The 21,111-nt window shown below is 38.8% G+C and overlaps 1 protein-coding gene across 4 annotated transcripts in view; it reads right to left on the bottom strand.

Moving 5' to 3' along the window:
* SLC25A13 (solute carrier family 25 member 13) overlaps positions 1–21,111 on the bottom strand; it is a 140,917-nt gene that overhangs the window by 34,511 nt on the left and 85,295 nt on the right. For all 4 annotated transcript variants that reach the window (XM_072327669.1, XM_072327667.1, XM_072327668.1 and 1 more), the window contains 6 exons: positions 11,756–11,895; positions 5,160–5,306; positions 3,455–3,593; positions 2,533–2,626; positions 2,272–2,356; positions 27–111 (listed from right to left, as the gene is read on the bottom strand). In XM_072327669.1, the coding sequence (XP_072183770.1) occupies positions 27–111; positions 2,272–2,356; positions 2,533–2,626; positions 3,455–3,593; positions 5,160–5,306; positions 11,756–11,895 (690 nt within the window). The remainder of the gene's footprint in view (positions 1–26; positions 112–2,271; positions 2,357–2,532; positions 2,627–3,454; positions 3,594–5,159; positions 5,307–11,755; positions 11,896–21,111) is intronic.

Genomic DNA, 21,111 nt, shown 5'->3' with positions numbered 1-21,111 from the left:
TGCTCCTCTGCTCAGCCATGACTAACCTCCAGCAACTGAACCAAGGGCAAACCTGTACGCTGATTCTGCAATCTGGATGAGGACTGGTCGAGACACATCACCTGGAGCTTTCTGTCAAGACAGGATGTAAAATAAAAGGGAGGACAAGTAAAATCATCAGAGCATTGCATTTCTTAAGAGAATATCTCAGGCTCAGAAAGTGTATCAATACCCAGTAGAAATCCAGAATGCACTGGAGAATTTTTTTTTTTATAATAAAATGCCTTATCCACACATTTCCAAGCATCATATAACATAGCCTCTTCAGTTCGGGACAGAAAAGAACAACAGACATGGTACAAGAAATTATGCAACTCCAAAATCAAGAACTCAAATTCATACATAAAAGGGCACATAATTTTGTCATTAACTTTCCACAGCTAAAGGCAACTCCAGTTTGGAACTTCTTTCTTGCATGGAACCCTATTACTTCTCGGGCTGTCGAAGCAGCACGTATGCAAGCATTTGCTAAAGGACAATGAGATGCTATAAAGCACCCCTACAATTTCATTTGCTCCCAGTCCATGAGTTTGGATCCAACTTAACAAATAACAAATTTCAAAAGTGCCCCAAATTTAGAATTGCCAGCTAATGAAGGAAAACAATGAGTGTAACAAAAGTTATGCACAGACCTTATGTCTCCTACAATAAGTTTTATAACCCCACTTTAATTTGATACTAAGAACAAAAGGATAAAACATAAATATAGATTTTTTTTTCCCTAAGAACATGTTTAGGCTTTATCTTATGCTCCAGTGCAGATGGAGTTGGCAAAAAAAAAAAAACCCAAAAGAATTAGATAAGACTAACAATTTAGCTGAAAATCTTTTTGGTTTCAGCACCAAGCTGATGACATTAAAAATGAACTGCATGGGAAAATGAAAAGGTAGAGGTGGGTAAGCAGAAGAAATGAATAGATTTTAAGAAGATTTATTTGTCCTAGCCTCTAAAAATGGCATTAACTAGATGAACAAAGACAGCGTCCCCAAAGCAAAGATAGAAGAAGCTTGCCCTTTCACAATTGCATTTTACTGCCACCTATTGTAACTTACGTTACTTGATATTCAGACCACACTTATAACTCCTCTAGGAGTCTTCTAGGAATAGATGTTCAGCTACTCATCTGAAGTCTACTCATCTGGAGTCTACTCATCTGAATTCAACCCAGCATGGTCAATATTCAGTCACTGCTCAAACACACAAAAGATTGCCATCCTAGATACCAACTCAGAGTTGTGGTGGGGGTGTCCAAGTGTAGGGAAAGTAGGAGAAGAAGGAAGAGAAGCATATGAGGTGCATGTGTATACGCATACACACACAGGCCTGGCTTGCAGCCTGGTAGCCCTAAAAATGTAGCTTGCATCAACTCATTGTGGTCAAACTGGCGTCTCCACACAGACCCACAGTAGGAAAAAAACCAACAAAAAAAACCCCATGGTTTCACAAGACACAAAGTCAAGATTGTCTTAAAATAGAGACAGAGAAAGAGAGAAACAGAGACGGTTAGTTTTAAATCTATCTGTATAGAAACTTGTATCATTAAAAATACAACATGCTACAATGACATGAAAACTAAAAATTCACTGAGTTTGACATTTAAACAACATTCCTATTTCCTTTTGCCTCTAACAGAAGAAAAGTTCATTTTGTTAGACCACAAAGAGAAAGCCAATATCTTTCAGGTTTTGGTTATACACCGAATATTAATGATTTTACTTAAACTGATGGTATACTAAACATAATCCCTCCTACTTTGATACTCGGCAGAGCATTGAGCAAAGCAGAGAGTACTCTGAAACCCTGAACCTGTGTGCATATTCAGAACAAGGGTTGCCATTTAATAGGCTAAATGCTGAATTTACTATCGATACTCAAAGCAGGAAGTCTTTCCTCATTAAAAAGAACAGAGAGCAGCAGAATCATGAAACATAAACAATTTAATTAGATATACAGCTAATATTTACTGGATGACTGGATTACACTCATACATTTTTATCTTTCCAAAGTAAATTACATTTAACCTGTCAAAATGCATCCCAAGAGAAAAGGGCACAGAGACAAGATAAAAATGACACGATGCACCTTAAAAAATGAATTCTAAGAAGAAGATACTCCTCACAGATATTATAGAGGAACTCAGTAATCTGAGAACACAGAAAGAGGTAGGCTATCTCTCTAACACTGGAAACAGAACAAAGTATATAATAGCATTTTACTGGTTTCTATTCTTACCTGTCTCTGAGCCTCAGCCAGGTTGTAGGGCAATGTTCCTTCCTCCAGCGGAGCAATTCTTTCAATGTCAGCTAATGTCATACGCCTGAGGAAATTAATTCAGCTTAGCAACTGCTAAGAGAGGGGTTTTGGGGTCACAAGGAGTTATCTGCATTTGACCCCTACACCACACCCTTCTGTTCCCCACCACCACCTCCCACTTCTTCAGAAAACATGAGAGGAGGAGAGGAAAAAGGGAAGGATTGATAATTCTTCACTTACCCCCGTGGCTCATATAAATCTGCTAACTGAAACAAGATGTCTACTTCCATGGGTGTAACCTGACCAAATTTCTGAGCTGCCAGAACAAACTCCTCTGCAAGAGAATAGAAATATAGAAGAGAAACAAAAATTATCAAACAGGTACAAGTAATCCAGAGTACCTTACACTTACTTCATGTTAAGCACAAGATGCTAATGATGGAAAAGAAAAAAGGAAAGGGAAGTAAAAGAAGCAATCTACCACAAAAGCGTTCCTGCCACTGCATAAATGTATGTTTGAAATGGTATATCCACCATGTAAACAAGTACTACTCTCAGTTCTTGAAGCTCAGTACTATCAGTAGGATCGAAGATATTTGACATATGGTATCAATCAGTTGTGGGTAACAGGGAAAAAAAAGCAAAGAAAAAAAAAATCAAGAGTTAAGAGATGTGGAACATTTTATGCATAGTCCCAGTAGGCCACATTAATGAAACTCTGGCACTGCACAGGGAATTCTCTATAAAGAGGTTAGATATAGCAGATAACATCTTGTTCCAAGCTTGTCGATCAGCTTACTGTGCTGCCAATACAAGTTTATGGAATTCTTCAACTACCCTTGAAGGTCACTTTAATAGGCAGCCAATTTGGCAGGAGTCCTAGGAAGTCTTCTTAAACTTTTAAATATCTTTACATACTTTCCTCACCCTGCCCCCACTGGCAGTTTACTGGGACCTTTTTCTGACTGAAACAGAAACGAAAAACCTGGAGGCTGGACTCCCAACAGGAGTGTACAAAACTGAATGGTGTACCGAGGAATACTAACAAAGCAGGCTTTCTCTCCCTCCCATTGATTTAAAAGCATACAGAGGAGGTCTTCCCCTCCACTTGCCCAAGGCAAATGCCCAAGGAAATTTCCAGATTGAGAACATTTATACAAACCCTTAGTGACTTCCACATCTTTTCTATTTCCAGCCAGAGTACTGTAGATCTTTCTAATGAGCTCCATGTTGTTAAGGAGAGAATTAAATCCATTAAAATAGGAAAAGCTGACCTGATGAGAAGTGGTACCACCAGCAGCCTACAATAGAGAAAGTAAAAGCAGAAAAGAGTGTTATTAAATTAAGAAAAATCTTAAAATCAAGATTTGCAAACAGTTATTTTTACAAGAGTGAGGGTAGAAAAGGATTTTTTTTTTTTATTTTTTAAATAATGCAAAATAAAGGAAACTATGAAAGATTCTTATGTTACTGAAACTAATCATGACCAGAATGTAAAACTCTCCCCATCCTACAAACCTAAACAAATACACATGCAGGATTATAACAACATAACCAGTAGTAATTTACAAAGTTCAAGTTTCAGTGCTGTTTCAGTTGGAAATGTTTTATAAGTTGGCTTATTTCTAGTAATGAGGAAATCTACTTCTACATGTAAAGTATATTACTGTACAGAAAATCTCAACAAAATCAAAACATATTCTGAAAGAGGTCAACTCAAATATTTAAATTCACATGCATTTCAAGTTGTGAAAAAATAGTAGTAAGCTCTCAGGCTTACATCAGCAGCCGAACCAAATGGAAAGAACAAGGCTTGCATAGCTGCTCATTCTCAAACGAAAACTGAACTCAAGCCTTTATTTTGAAGTGGTTTTGGGCCTGCACACAGGAAAAGAAATTGGATCAATTCACTAAATACAAGATTGCTGAACTACAAAATTTCTGAAAACAATGCTTAAGCTTGTCAAAATTTAATTGACCTTGAGGCACATCCAAAAATCTCATCTGATGTTTTATGAGAGAGTCTATGACCTAGGAAAACTGCTAACAAGATTGGGAACAGAACAGAGGAAGAAGGTATCAGAAATCATTGTCAGTCCATGAATCTTCTGGCTACACTTTTTACTCTATGCTTCTTCCAATATTCTGCCCAGTTTCCAGTTCTCATCACTTTACATATCTCCCTGGAATTCTTTCTTACAAATCAAAGAAGAAAAGACTTCTTTAAACCTGGAAAAATTCCCAAGATTAGAAACTGTGGTCAAAACCAAAGGTGCCTTTTTTTTCCCCTTTAGTGAATAATATTTAAGCTGGCCTATCACATTGTATTACAATGTGATTGTATTACAATGTGATAGTTGTAATAGAAGGTCATGCTCTGTGAGAAACTGAGCTCATGAAAGACAAGTCTTATACGCACTGGAAAACCATTCTTAAACAAATAAACGAACAAAAAATGTACAGTCTTTACTTGTGAGAAACGGCAGAAAATTAATTACTAAAAATTAATTACAGAAAAGCAAAAACATGATTGGGATGCAAAGGGTTGGTTGTTTCTAACCCACCATATTTGACACAGCTTACTCTATAAAAGAATGACCAGAAAGAGTCAGGCAAGGTTCATATGTGTAGGTCCAACAACAGCCCATCCACTTGCTTTGTCTTCTGTCTCAAGAAACCAGTGGAGCTGAGAATTTATATTCCGTGATGAGGGATAACTTTGATTTGCCTAGATAATTTCTGCTAAGCTTACAAAAATGCACCTGTAATCTGGACGATGTGTCACATTATAGTGGTCATACTACATAAAAAATCAATCTCAATCTTGTATTCTGTGATTTCCCAATGATGCCACCAGAGCTACTCACAGCAACTAAACATTCTTCAACAAATGGTGTCAGCATATGTGGTCGGATAGTGACCATAATGTCCCTGAAGTCCATAGCTGTGACTCTTCCAGCCTGAGTATTGTCTCGCTGCACAAAAGCTTGTTTTGCATGTTCTAATTGTATCTCCTGAAAATACATGGGGGAAAAAAAAAAGTTAGCTTCAGAATTATTACTGTAATGGATTTATTTGATGCAATTGTATAGAATATCTCACACTTAACATAGCATGATTATATGTAATCCTTTCAATTGATACGGTATGTACATCTCTTTGCCTTTTCCATTTGTAGCATAAACAGCCTCTGTCATTGAGCTCAGCACCAAAACCAGCAGCGAAGACTTCTCTGCTCTGTGGGCATTAGGTCATGCTGTTCAAACTGAGAAATGGAGGGCATGTATCAATAAACCAGTAGAGGTACTCTCCCATGTGTGAGTATTAAAGTGTTCCAGGATATGCACTATCCAGATCATTGTGTGTTACTGCAAATCAGAATACGATCTATAAAACTCTTCACTGCTGCTTGAATGAGGACAATGCAATGATAAGAGAGTTCTGCAATGACTTTCACTTAATCCTGAAGGTACTCACTCAAAAAGCTTTCTAATCTAAAATACTTTTATTTATCTATAACAGACAATAGCAGTTTAAATGAACTCTTCATATCATGACTGTGTAAAGATTGCTTCTCCGTATTTCAGCAATAGTAACAGACAGAGACCCAACACAAGCATCATCTACTGCAACCACCTGATAACCTGTTTGAAATTCACATGTAACACTGAGAAAGGAAAGGGCAGAAAAAAAGACTTTAAATCTCCTAACAATGAGTGTCTTTTTCTACTGTGGCCTTTGCCCTTTCTTCATAAATTACTGTTAGAACACTTTCTTATTTTATCTTTTAATTAAAAGGAACAATCCTGCACAGATGGTAACTTAATAATACATATCAATGTTTTGTCTAGTTCTACAAGCTTCTAAAACCAGAATTACACGTTGGTCATGCAGTCTGACTTACCAATCTTCTCCACCAAGTGGAAGAAAACAAACCATTACCATGTCCCTCCTTTCAATTTCAAGCCTTGTAAAAGCCTCTTCCCTGGAAATTCCATGCTTAGTCTGAACGAATTTTCATAATCAGTTACTCAGGAAATTGAATCACTGAAAAAGCATTTCAGCAGTACTAAACGGAGTCTTGCAGTGGACAATGGCACTATCCTATTACTTCCACTGTATTTGCAAATACACACAAGACTTGCATTAGCCAAGAACCAAAAGCACCATGTATTCACAGAATGCAATCTCCTGAAAGTCGGTATTTTTCTTACAGGAAAGTTCAGTAGAACTCAGAGTAAAAGGCCAAAAGCAAATCCAACAGGCATAGGTCCATATCCACAGGACATCTGCAGCCACCACTCAGCCTTCTTCTCACTCACTTCACTCTGCAGCCACCAATGCATGCTGCCATTCAAACTATTTTTTGTGTTCCCATTTCAGTCTCCCACCTTTTCTAATTTCAGTCTTAACTCATAATTAAAACACAATATATTGAACTGAAATGTATGAAGAAAACCATCTAATAACTTAAGCAGAAGGTAAAGGGGAAGAGGACAGACAGGGAAGGACTGATCAGTGTCTCAACTATGCACAAAAATTCACAAAACTATTCAGAAATTTCTGCTTTTAAGAAATTCTTGTGAGGGTTATAATTCGAAGAGTTACCCTCTCAGTTCTGTTGTATTTCCTTTACACATCCCTATGTGGATGCGTTACAACTGAGCTATCCAGCTGGATGTAGCTATGTAAGCTCCTGTCCCATTTCGGTTCTGACTACAATTTCAACAGTTTGGAAGCAAGCAATTTTGGGAGGTTTACAGTGGGAAGGGCACTGCAACACAGAAAAACTTGTCAGCTTAAGGCAGACAGCTAACTAGGGAGGCACAGAGCTCTGAAGAGGAGTTAAGTATATTACTAACTACTCACTACCTAGTAGATGGAAACATAGGAACACACAAACAAAAATATGAACAGATTAATGACACAGAAAAAAAAAATGCCATCTGGAGGTAGCATTATTAAAGAAAAATAAATTGAATCTACCAGAAGGATTAAATGAGAAACTGAATTTTGTTTGTTTTTTTTTCTCTCTCTCATTCAATTTATTTTAACCACTGAAGTTGCTGGCAGTCCCACTCTGGCAGAATTCAGCACTAAAATGGAATAAAAAACCCTGGAGCACCACTTGAAGAACACAAGTCCAGCCTGCTACCACCCATGCACATCAGCCTGCAAGCTGGGAGCTACATCTCCCTGTTGGTGGGACCTAGGAAGGGGGTAATGTCATAGCCACAGAAGGAAAGCAGGACTCACGTTCCAGAGACATATGTTAAGGGTACATTTCTTGTCATCACCCAGTTAATTACAAAAAGGCTGTTAGTACTACAATCAAGTACAAGTCAAACCATCTCATTCTTTCCTTGCTTATGTGATTCCTTTCCATCTTCTCGGTACATGTGGAACTAACTAGAGAGGATTATCCCACATGCTCAAAGACGTGATCCAGGACACAGTGCTTAGCTGTAAAAAGACAGCAAGACAAAGGTCTGAATAGGGTGAGCTCAGCCTTCCAGAGCTCTCTATCCACATCTTCTCTTTAGTTCAGAAATGAAATGGTTTAAGCAGACCACAAATGGCTACGAATGCTCGTCCCACCTTCATGGTAAGGTAGGGTCTTTTAGGATACAGTTATTTTGAGCCGTAAGAAGCACTGTTTTGTTTCAGTTACACAGGAAGCATAAGGACCTTCTGTCACATAATATTCCCAAGACATAAACAACACACGTAACATCTGAGAATATTCAAATCATTATACAGAAACAAGACTCAGTCTCAAAACCAAATATCTCACACAAAATCTGTCACAAAACAGACAGGTGTCACTCCTCTAATAACTATATATTGTGTAACAACACAATAAATTCCTTAAAGTGTTTAACACAAAAGAAAGGCCACCTATTCCATCCAACTCTGCGTCTGAAAGTTAAGACACTTCACAGCATGACTAACTGCGCTTCAAAATGAGGCTCAGCAGCTACTAGCAATTTATCAGAGAAATGTGATGAGATATTCTTAACTCTACCTATGCTGTAATATAAAAAATGCCACCTTAAAATAAACTGAAAAAATAAAGCAAAGCTGTGACATTTAGAGATGCTACACAATCTCCAGAAATATTTGTTCCACCTATTTCTGTCCAACATTGCTTACCAAGGCAGATTATGCTTAAAAAGAATCCTCATTGCTCTGCATTATGAATTACACATTCTAAAGAATCTTCTCTGACTAGATTTTCTATAAACCTAGATATACTCAAGAAGTGCAGTTTCTCCTTTGATGATGCAAGTCCAAAATTCCCTCAGCTCAAATAAAAAACGTGAAAAAATAATTTGCACATCATGGTAGGCATGCTGGCACCAGCTCATTATAAACTTCATTACTTTCCAGTTAGATAGGAACTATGCTCAGGTTCCATCCCAATGGATCTACTAGGCATCAGATGCAGTACAGTCCTTTCTACTGGAGCAGATCCTGGGGTGTCAATTATAAAGAGTACTACTTCATCAACTAATATGCTGGGCATGAATAAATTCCCACCTAATGTGGAAACTGAATTAACAAGTCCACATAGAAGCATATATTAAAATCCATTCTGCAGAATAGATTTCACATGCTGGGAAAGGGGCCAATGTTACGCTTCATGAAGCAGACTTGTCATTTAAGTGATAATGGAACATGACTATATCCAAACAGATACAGATGTGACTGATATGTAGCAGAGATATCTGAGCTAATTTTAAGCTAGCAAAATTAGAAGCAGGGTAAAACAACACACCTTGAGCTCTGAGTTGATGCAGATAGATTGTTATGTGTATCTGAGCTAAGTACCTCAGAGGCTATACTTTTGGGCACCTCACTGTTACTGCAGACAAAAAAGGGATGACTGGATATCCAGAATCACAATCAAAACCTCTTCTTATTTAAAGCCAGACGAGATCTGTCTTGTGCATGGATTAAATATAGTAATGTTACTTTCCAAGTAGTTTCAGCTTTGCCAGAAGTAATGATTAGCCCAAACGCTGCAACAGATAATGAATATGTAACAACTTTATGTGGCATAATAGGATCCAAAAATGAATGAATTTGACTCTGTGTGCATCGTTTCATTAGACGTGGCAAATTACATTGTACTTACAAAGCAGTACCTGAAGTGCCTTACAGAACCATCTGGTCCACATTAAGAGCAATGTAAAGAGCATTCATAAATCAGGAATGCAGAGAGGTAATCTGCTATCCACTGTGTTCTCCTGCTGTCTAAGGTCCAAGGTCTAGACATTAGAACAAGGGAATTGACTGACTCATGTACATGCAGAATGTCAGAAAGGCTGAGGACCAAAGTTTACAGAACTCAAAGGAAGATTTATATACCTCTGTATATTAACTCTCCCATTTATGCTGAGAGTCATTTCTGTGCCCAATTTTCACTCTGTATTGTATAATGCTGCAAAGCAAGAGTCAGTAAGAGACTGTGTTTCAAAGTTTCAGTTCTAGAAAATTTGTATATGGATGTACCCAACCAGTGACTGACTGAGCACCTTAACAAACTGTGCTGATAACAGACAGCTTTGTTTCAGCAGTTGTCAGACAATTAACTTGCTTGAAAGCCCCTGATGTCTGCACTAGTGTCGAGATCAACTTTATAAGCAGCCTTAGAACTCTTCCACAATGCAGCTCACCTCGCTAGAGGATAACCAGAAATATCAATTTTACTCGCCACATTTACGTTCATTCTTTCTCTTTCTGTCATATGAGGAACGTGACCAATAGGTTTGTCTGGCTCAAGAGGACCGCTGATGTGTTCCAACACAGTGATGTGTGTGTGTATGTGTTAAGGCTGATTGTAATTCATCAAAATCAAGATAGGTATCCAAGGCTTATTATGTATGGCAGGAGGTACTGGAACACCAAATCATGCATTACAGGCATTGTTTTAGTGGGAGCTATTGGTAATAGGTGAACGGTTGGACTGGATGATCTTTTAGGTCTTTTCCAACCTTGGTGATTCTATGATTATTATTATCATCATTATTATTACTATTTTGAGAAGGCAACATATTCACTCTTTTATCCCAAGGAGGTTCTAGTCTACTATACCGCCACAGAATTAGTCTACCTCTTAGCCACTATGGAGTTGCAGCAGTCAATACAAAACTTAAGGAAATACAACTTAATCATGTGATACCTGACGTCCTCTTGATACAAAGTTAATTAGGCTCTGTTCTACAAAGTCAATTTGAAACATTTGTCTCAATAGCATTAGCTTAATTATTCCTCATCAAAATGATACCACCACCTGCTGTGAACTAACACACTTGTGTAAACAAGAAAAAAAGAAACCTTGCAGTCTTCAAGCAGTTTCCCATTTTAAAACTCTCCAGTGTAAATACTAATATAGGCATTAAGTATTCAGGAGGAATACAAATAAGAATCTCACATATTTCACCACTTCAAGAATCACTTTTCCTGCTGCAGAGTATTTTTGACAGTAGTGCTGAAATGCAGATAAACTGTTTATTTTTTTACTAGCACAATATTTTGCTTTCTCTAACAGAGTACCACAAGGTGTGAATAGGCAAAAATTCCTTGTAAAAGAAAGATTGTATTTTATTCTTTATTTACCAAAAGCAAAACTAAGTAGCATTTCCCTTTCTTAAATTCAAAATAGGTCACAAGGAAACAGGTGTGGAAAGGACTCGCAGCAAAACATTATTTTATTGGACATCAACACTGAATTAAATACTAATTTAGTAAACACGCTATATACAGATGTAAGTATTTCTTAATATCAGTCTTGCAAGTGGGTCTAAAATGTTCAATATTGTTATTTGCCACACTTTGATTCATTCAATATAGGAAATTTTCAAAATCTGATGTATAAGATTTTGATTTCATGTCTCCGTTGATGTGATTTTCTGCATGCTGACAACTAGGAAGGAAGGGAGGGAGGGAGGGAGGGAGGGAGGGAGGGAGGGAGGAAGGAAGGAAGGAAGGAAGGAAGGAAGGAAGGAAGGAAGGAAGGAAGGAAGGAAGGAAGGAAGGAAGGAAGGAAGGAAGGAAGGAAGGAAGGAAGGAAGGAAGGAAGGAAGGAAGGAAGGAAGGAAGGAAGGAAGGAAGGAAGGAAGGAAGGAAGGAAGGAAGGAAGGAAGGAAGGAAGGAAGGAAGGAAGGAAGGAAGGAAGGAAGGAAGGAAGGAAGGAAGGAAGGAAGGAAGGAAGGAAGGAAGGAAGGAAGGAAGGAAGGAAGGAAGGAAGGAAGGAAGGAAGGAAGGAAGGAAGGAAAGAAACAGTTGGCAAAAATCAGCTGCTTTACTGTTACCTTATCCTATTTATGAACAATATTAAAATCTGGCACTTCAATTGTTAAAGGCCCACACGGTCTTTCCTCTAGCTTTCCTACCAGCACAGTATTTTGCAATCTTTGAATCATTTTAATTTTGACAAACTTTATTGTATGAGACCCACCAGTAAAAACTGAGTGAACTCTGGATACGTTAGGTGCCTTTTTCTATCCTTTCCAAAATGCAGCTGTACGAACTCTGAATTCCAGTTAAATGGAATGTGCTGATGAATCGTGGTCTGGCCAAAAACTTGCTTAGCATCCTCTGGGAAGAAAAGAAAAATGTTAATTTAATAATAAAATAGCAATAGAGATGAGCATATATTTATACAAAAGAAAGCAATATTGTTCATATGAATCAGCAACATATTGCAAAGTAAGCCTAATTTTCTTTATTAACCAAAATCACAGCAAATGAAAAGTTCTGAAACCTTCATAAATACAATCTCTTGAATAGTCTCATTTGTGGAACTGCACGGTACATGATCAGAAGAGACTCAACTAGATACCCTAAGTTTCAAAGTGAAGCACGAAAGGATTAAAAGACAATTTATAAAAGGATGACTAAAGCTAACCAATATTCAACATAATCTTTTCTAACTGCTAACAACAAATGTTTTGTGTCACTATAATTCAGGCTTTTGTATTATTCTAAGAGTTCTCCATGTTCAAACAAAGCAGTTTACCAAAACACCAGCATTTCAAGATCCACTTTTCTGCAGTTACCTTACAGGAATAGTTGCATGTGAGTCAGGGGATGGAGGGACACGGCAGATAGAACACAATTTTATCACAACCTTCAACAAAAAAGCAGACTTCAACAGTCCCTGCTTTGTTATGAGGTGCAGGGTGAAAAAGTTTGTTAGACCACACCATAGTGCAAGGTTGATAGTTTAGCCTAGCAACCCTAACTGAACTATCAGTTATCATGGGCTCAGCAGATTTTCTGGTAGTACAATGCATTTTTGTTGAACAAATACTGTTTCAAACACATCAATTTGTATAATCAGCTATAAGGACACCATGTTGCTGAAATTGGACTGTACATATTTTAACTCACAAAAACAGCAACAAGATCTGAGGAAGTACTCATCTTTTAGACAGGTCTTTCCCAAAATGAAGCCCACTTCAATGGAAGAGCAGAAGTCACCTCAGCCAAAAACAAATGGCAAACACATCTCCCAAAGACAAGCTCAAAGTCAGAGGTTCCCAGCTGCTGTATACCTTCCTAATACCTGCATCCGCCCCCTAGCAACGTCAGCCAGGAGCCAGCTCTCATCTCCTGCTTGCTCCTGCAGGCACAGAGAGCTGGTTCCCAGGAGACACTCCCTACCCACAGATAGGGCCAGGAGGTGTCTTCCCGCTCCCTTCACACTTTGCAGAAGACCGGGAACCCAAACTCTCGGCTCCTGTCTGTCTGTGAGCAGCAGAGCTGGAAGCCAGTTCCCAGGCGTGACCAGGGCCTGGAGGCAAGGAAAGCAGCACAGCTTTGTGCAGGCCTGCCTGCAGAAGAAGCTGGAAGCTACATCCTTGGAGCCAGCTACCCTCAAGGCCTAGGAGCTGTCTTCCAGCTCACCTCAGCATCACAAGCAAAGTGGGAGCCAACTCCTTGGAGCAATGAGGTCTCGCCTCCTGCAAAGAGTGAGTTCTGGCCTAGGGAAACCAGCCAGGACAAAATTCCCCACTTTCAGCTATGGAAGCAGGGAAGAAGTGAGAGCCAGGACAGAATGGCTGAGAGACATGAAGCTGTCAGAAAATGTCTAAGTTAATGAAGGCTAGAATCACAAGAAAAAGTGGTTTTGAGGCAGTGAAAGAGGCAAGTGTCCTGCTGCACAGGCCATGCAGACCCAAACTCATGCAGTTGGTACTATCTGCAGTGATTGCTTCTTCTAAAGCGAGGAGGCTAGGAATCATGAAGAGAGCACAGATGGTACTTGCAGACTCAACAAGATCAACTGTTTGATCTTTAAGAAGAAATCATCCACTGAACCCTGGAATCAGTGGTTAAAGAACAAGCTGTATTTAACTTACAAGCAGAAAAACTGACCCTAGTTAACCGCAAATTCTTAAAATTCAATCTTCAGGCCTTAACACCTGATGAGAATTTTCTCCAAGAAATTTGAGACAGTGCCCCCAGGACACAATTGTTCATTCAAGTCTTCAAGATCCATTACAACAGGCTTGGATCTTGTCAGCCAGCATTCTCCAGACACGAAATTCTGCTCTCAAGTCAACTGGGAGGAAAAGTCAATAAGTTTAAAGTGAGGTACTGTCCCACTACTGAATGTCTTTTATTTAGGATGCTTCCTACTCACACACCCTAAAGCAGAAGGCACATGTTGTTGGTGATCGCCTTCCTGCTTTCTGTTGGAATCCGTATGAAGAAGGCAGCCTGTTTTATCCACAAACAAAAGGAAAGTTGTCTCTTCCTCTCAGCAACTACTCTGCTTTTCCAGAGGAATGAAGATATGACCAGAAAAGCTACAGTACCGTTGACATGCCTGTCTCCTGCACAGCACTCAGATGCTCATCAGCTTCTTCCTTCCCTCCCGCCCCATCTCCTGAATTTACATAGAACAAGACACTGATTCTGTTTGGATTAATTTGGAAACAAGTCATCACTTATAAAAGCTACATTTGGTTGGACTCCAGATTTGTCTTTGTTAGAGAAGAGTGCCTTTTAACTTGACATGAGATGTTAGGAAAACTTTAGTCAATATAAAGACTAATTCCCAAACTCCTTTTGATGAGATCGGGCTCCTTACAATCTTTACTTGTTAACATATGAAAATTAAAGTGCCCTGTGATAACAACATTATCATTTCATTTGATTAGTTATCACACACAGGCTACATTTAAGTACAACATTTTAAGTACAACATATCTCACTCCTTCAGCTGTATGCCTTGTAAATACTCCTTCATTAGGGCCTCCAGCTCAAGAAAATCAAACAATAGAAAGTGAAAAAACGCTAATTTTCAACTAAAAAAAATATATTAATATAGGCACTACAAATAGCAAAAGGAGCCTACAGCAAAGGAACTTAAAAGCTGATCAAGTCTGATAAAGCCCAGTAGAGATGAGAACAGAATGACTTCCATGGGCTTTGCAGCAAGTTCTCTTTGACCACCTGAAACTACACTCTTCCATAATGTTGAGTGCACCACCAAATTCTGCAACCTCTTCCTTCTGCCCTGTCCTCGAGCACAAGCATGAGGGTCTGAGCAAAGAGCTGTGCGAGAAAGAGCTGACAGAAGCCTCAAATCTCAGGCCCTTGGATCTTGCCCTAGCTACCCACATGGACACTTCTGTCTGCCCACCCCTCTTGGCAACCCTGACCCACTGACGCTTAACAAGGCTCATGCATGAATCTGCCTTGTTGTTACGGGCTTGCTTGGTGATAGGTGGACTCGTGGTTGAGCTTGGCCACTGCCAGCACGTCTGCTCTGCTCTCCTTACTCAGGCAGCATGGAACAGTACCCCTCGGTGCTGAGGTCTCTGCCTGGGCCTGTCTGCCCTCACGTCACCTTCCCTTCATTGAGCACTCACAGCAAGCTGCCCTTGCTGCTCCTAGTAACAACAACAAAAAAGTATGATGAACTTGTGAAAAAGCATGCGTGTATACAGACAAGAACATATAAAAAGGCTGCTCTGAAAGTCATGCCTCCGATTTTACTACATTGGGCTACGACATCAGGGGCAGATGTTGGCATAGCAGTAGATGCTGAACCTTCCCACCAATGCTCTGTAACATTTTGCTGCTGTGCTACAGATGGCAGCAGAGGGGCAGTCTGACTGAATTCCTCCATGTGGAAAAAATGGCACCCGCTGACATTCATCAACATTTGTTGAACTTTTCTGGAGACCAAATGGTGGATGTGAGCACAACGGTGTGTTTCAGCAGTGGTGACTGTGACAGTAGGTCAGCGGCAGACTTTTATGAGCATGGCTCTTCTTCATCACTGGGGAAAATGCATAGCTAATGGGTGTGACTGTGTCAAAAAACAGCATTTTGTAGCTGAGATTTTGCTCTATCAAACAGTGTTACCAAGTAGCAATGTTTTGTATTATCTTCTTTTACTGAAATTGTTGGTTTTATCCAAGGTTTGGGATAGCTTTTCTTTTTCCTCTTACTTACTGTTGTGTACTTCAAACATGCAGCATAGAGTTTATTTCTATTCTTCCATGGTCTGGAACAAAGAGTGGCCTATAAATATGAATTTTATTTTGGAAAACATAAGTTATCTACTCAGCTAAGACAAAAATTAATGATTTCTTTATTGATAGTGTAAGTCTTTGACTGAGCTGTCCATTCACACCCATTTACCCAGAAGAGTATAGTCCTCTGGAGGAACAAGTGTGATAATCACCTCCTTGATCCTGCCACTGCTTTGTCAAGAAAACAGGTTAAAATTGTTTTATATTCTTGGCATATTGCAAATAGTTTGATTACTATGGATTGCGAAGGAAAAGTGCTCATCCCTCTACCCTCCCTTTGCAAAAAAACCATCAGGAACAGCTGTCACTGGCACATTTTCCACAAGTCAGAAGCCCTGGAATAGTACAGTAAGGCTGTATTTTTCTGCCTCTTGATTCCTTGCAAAACATGGACTACAATCTATTCCAAAATTCTGAATTTAAGCTTTTAAGAAAAAAAAAACAAAAACAAAAAACAAAAAACAAAAACCAAGGTTATTTCCTTCTTAAAATACTACTAGGAAGATATCTGGCAGAACTCTCAAGCTGAAGCTGGCACAGTAGAAACCGAGCACATAATTTGAAGATAATGGGATTGTATTACATGACTCAAGAAAGGTGGAGGGTTAATCTGAAAAAATACAGCAGCTCAGGCCAGTGCAATTTATCTGCACTCTGTCATGTTGTATGGCTCCTGTTTTAAAACAGATTCATTCAGAAAAGTGTGAAACCTTACATCCATACACCTCATCTATTTAGACTAACATCAATTTCACCTGCATTTGAGAAGTACAGCTATATACACACATTTGCATATAAACACTATTTTTTTTATATTTATTTTTAAATGCAACTGAGTTCACTTCTTTTGTTAAATATGTGTGTTTATACGCATACAGAATCACAGAACCATAGAATCATTTCAGTTGGAAGGGGCTCTTTGAAAGGTCATCCAATCCAACTGTCCTACAGTGAACAGGGACACCTACAGCTAGATCAGGTTGCTGAGCCCCATCCAGCCTGATCTTGAATGTCTCCAGGGACAGGGCGTCCACCACCAATCCAGGCAAATTGTGCCAGTGTCTCACCACCCTTAATGTGAAAAAAACAAACATCTTCCTTAAAGCCAATATAAATCTCTCCTCCCCTAGTTTGAAACCATCTCCCCTGTGTGCTATCGCCACAAAGAGTCTTTCCCCTTCCTTTTTCCAGCTTCCCCTTTGGACACTGAGCGGTAAGTGGTAGCTTATTCTTTTTTAATAGAACTAGTTACTCTAAATTCAGAGAAAATCCCCAAAGACAAAATTAAACTAGAACAATAAAATGGCAATATTAACCAATTTAGCCAAGTTGAGCTAGTCCAGCTGTGGACTAATGCTTAATTGTAATGGACAAGACAGGGTTTTGCTGCTTAACATAAGCCAGTACTGCTTGTATGTAACCAAAGCTGTTGTATCAAATTCAATGTCCTTATTTCCATATGGTAAGTGAAATCATTATCTGGACTCATTTCTGTTACCCATGTCATTGAGATGTTAAAAGCACAGGACTTTCAGAATCCAGACTGACTCAACAGCCTTCTTGACACTGGCGGAGCTGACTTTTCTGTACTTTGTCCAGAAATACCAACTTACTTCAGAGTTCACATGATGTTTCGAACAGCAGTTTAATACACCAACGAAAGTGATAAAAGAAAACTCCTGGCTTGGAGAAATTATCCCAAAAGAGCATAAAAGTTATTACACTTTACACTCCAATACAGACATAAGAGATCTATTTCTTTAACAGCTATTTTGCTTAGATAGATGGTATTAAAAAAAATCACTTTCTTGCAAAGCATTAACATACATTTTCCCCCACTTAAATACTTCAATTTCAAATGCACCACAAAATGTACTCCCACAACAGTACTGTATTAGTATAAAACTATTTTAGTTCAATTAAAATGTCTAACTATCTACCCCCAAACCTACCTAAACTGTAATTTTCACTTCGAACACTTCCAATATGTTCTCAGTTTTGTTTTCTTTTATCAGCTTATCAAATCAGGTCCTGCATTCCAAATGTTGGAAAAAAATAGTCATTAACTGCTAGGTAACAGCTGATTTTCCAATTTAGAGAACTGAAGTACACACACTACGAAAGTATGTGTACTTTGCATTCTGAAATTTCATATTAAAATTTGTAATAACAAAATACCTTGCCAGCTCTTAGGGCCTGCCTGAGCTTTGGCCTTCTGATTTATAATTCTAGGGCAATTTCAAAAGGTGGCGGAAAATAAATAAATAAAACCAAGCTTAAAATAGGATGCTTATGCTGCCACAGCTTAAATATATTCTGGAGTTGGAGCTTCTGGTTCCTCTCCAAATGCTGCCTAGTAATCATGTTGGGTTTGTTGTTTTTTTTTCCCCTCTACAGCATATGCAGCTGCGCGAAAGATGGCTAACCCTCAGCTTACTGTTAACCAGAGAGTGACCTCACACAGTTGAGATTTACTCTCACACTGGCTTTTTCCCACCTTTTCCACACCTACTTTTTTTCAAGTAACACGAAGTAGCGTCAGAAAGCACAATGTTTTAGTCATTTGAGCATATACGAATTATCCCACCAACTGGAAGTGCTCTCTGTTACCTCTGTCTTTTAAAATTGAAGCCATTATAGTCAATCGTGCAAATCTACAGTTAGCCTTTCATAAAAAGTGGATTTTTGACCCACTGAACTGGAACAGCTTCTGAGGAGCTCTTTTGTTTCAGAGAAGATACCATACAATCCATGCATGTCAATCTGCTACTGGTGTGCTACTGCATTCAGAAACACTCCTCATAAGCAACCTAAAAATTCTGAAAAATCATGGTTGTTTTGGTTGTTTTTATTTTTTCTGGAATGCGTTTAAAGAAGTGCAATAAAGCTTCACGTGTATCAAAAAGTGTTTACCTTCACCATGATTGACCATCTCCAGGTAATGACAGATCAACATTTGGAGCAATGGAAAGCAAAAGCTTACAGAGGATCCAAGGATTCTCTCATAAAATGAACTGGTTGACTCAGCAAACTCCAGGTAGAAAGGAGACTGTGCTATGACAGCATCTACTGGAGTGTCAGCACCCTTACAGGCATACACAGCAGGGAAGAAGAGCTGGAGGATGAAGTCTTTACTAAAGACTCAGTTGTGAAACATACATTTTGCGTGGTTTGAAGAAGCAATGAAGGCTTTATAGCACCTGTGCATATAGGTGAGATTAAGCACAGTATTAGTAACCAAATGTCATTCAGATGTATTAGGTAGACTTTAAAGATGACAAAAAGCAAACCAGCAAACCAGGAAAATTCAATGCCTGGTTCAATTCTAATACAATTTTGAGCATCACTGCCTTTTAGAAGAGCCATACTAACTACTGAAAAAAAAATGAATGGTTATTACCTTGTTGCCCTACCCAAGCTTTTCAACAAGAGCAGAGCAATGTTACAAATTAAATGTACTTTAATGAAAACATTATCATAGAGAACACACTGCTCTCTTCGTGATTTTTCCCCAATCAAGAGATCCAAGACAAAACTTCAGGTTTCAGCCCTCTGCTCAATATGTGCTGGCTGACTTTTTTATTTGTCCTCATAGCTAAATCCCTGTTCCAACTGTTTAAGCACATAACCTCAAAAACTACTGAAACATCCCTTCATGATGCAGACATATATAGACTTTCCAATTTAGCTTGGATGTGATTTTTGACTGATATGTGCACATCTACAGCCTCTGCTAAATACTGCAAACATACAAAAAAAGATGCTCTTTTCAAGAGTACCATAACTCTCAGCAGTTAAGATTCTGGATCCAAGCATGTCTGCTTCTTCTGCCCTCCTTGGATGTGAAGGGGAAGTAACATGAATTTATACACAGAGTACTGCATATTTGGCTTACAGAAAAGGGTTTTAACATTTTTTTCAAGATGCAAACCATTAAAAATATTTCTGCTGGAGCTGCGGACATCCATAATTTCAACTACTTGGCAACAACATTACATTTCTTTGTTACCTTTCTTGGCATCCTTACAAGTCAGTGACAAAATGCCAGAGCCTGAAGACCACAGGCTTGGAAAGCACTAGGCCCATGAGGGCATAAAAACTGAACTTAACTCTCTTTTGCCCTGAATAATAATAATTTCAAAAAGAAAAACCAGATCGCTTCTACCAAGTTAAACATAATATACTGAATAACTACAATAAAATATCATCCTTTTTTCTATTAATGCACACAGTGTACAAAGACAGGCTGAAGGAATGGGGTTTTCTAAGGCTGATGGTGGGCAGGCTAAGAGAGGACCTCATAGCTGTCCATAACTACATGAAATGAGGGTTTAGGGAAGGCCAAGAAGCAATGGATGCAAGCTGGAACATGGACACTTCCAATAAACTTTTTATTCCACCATTGAGATGGTCAATCACTGGAAGATGCTGGCTCATAGAAGCTGCAGTCTCTATCCTCAGAGATATTTAAAACCTTCATTGGACACAGCCACCAGAACAAGCTGGCCTCACTGGCCCTGCTGAGAACTGTCATTGGCCCTTTCAACCTGAACCAGTTAGTGATTCTGTGGCCATCCCTTGTTTTTTGCAAATGAGATACACTCAGTGGTCAGTCAGCTATCTGTCAGTAGGCTACTTCAATTTAAAAAGAGAAAATGAAAACAAGGAAGATCAAAGCAAAACACAAAATACTGCTTCTAGGTGACATAGAAAACTCAGTTGCATCCCCTAGACCCAATGAAACACACTGCATAATAAGACAGAGCTTCCCCTAATATTTAAAAAAGCAGGTTCACTTTCCAAGGAAATACGTTTTGTTTTACTTAAGACGCCTTTATGGAAGTCTGCCTAGCTACGTAACATGCTAGGTAAAAGAGAAAACAAAATAAGAGAAACCTGCCAAGTTGACATAAGTTTAGAAATTAAATTCTATGCAAACAGTGTTAAGCAGAGTTCAAAAGTTGCTCAGAAGAAAAATACATACACTTGCAAATCTTGCTTAAATACTCACTTTAGAAATAAATGTATATGTGCAAACTGCAGTAGGAACAACACAAGATATTAGAGACTAAACACAGTTTACACCTGTATCACTGCAGTAGGTAACACTGCTGTTGGGATCATCATATGTAGGCAACCGTCAGTTATAAACCAACAGATGTTTCCTTGTGTAGTATAAACAAACACATCATGAGCTATGATGTTTCAAACTAATTTGAACCAGCATCAGAAACCTCACTGAGAATCACTGAATATCGCCATT

Source organism: Excalfactoria chinensis, chromosome 2 (assembly GCF_039878825.1).
Source record: "Excalfactoria chinensis isolate bCotChi1 chromosome 2, bCotChi1.hap2, whole genome shotgun sequence".
NCBI classification, from domain to species: Eukaryota; Metazoa; Chordata; class Aves; order Galliformes; family Phasianidae; genus Excalfactoria; species Excalfactoria chinensis.
Note: the sequence above shows the minus strand (reverse complement) of the source record. Positions and strands in the feature narration are given on the sequence as shown.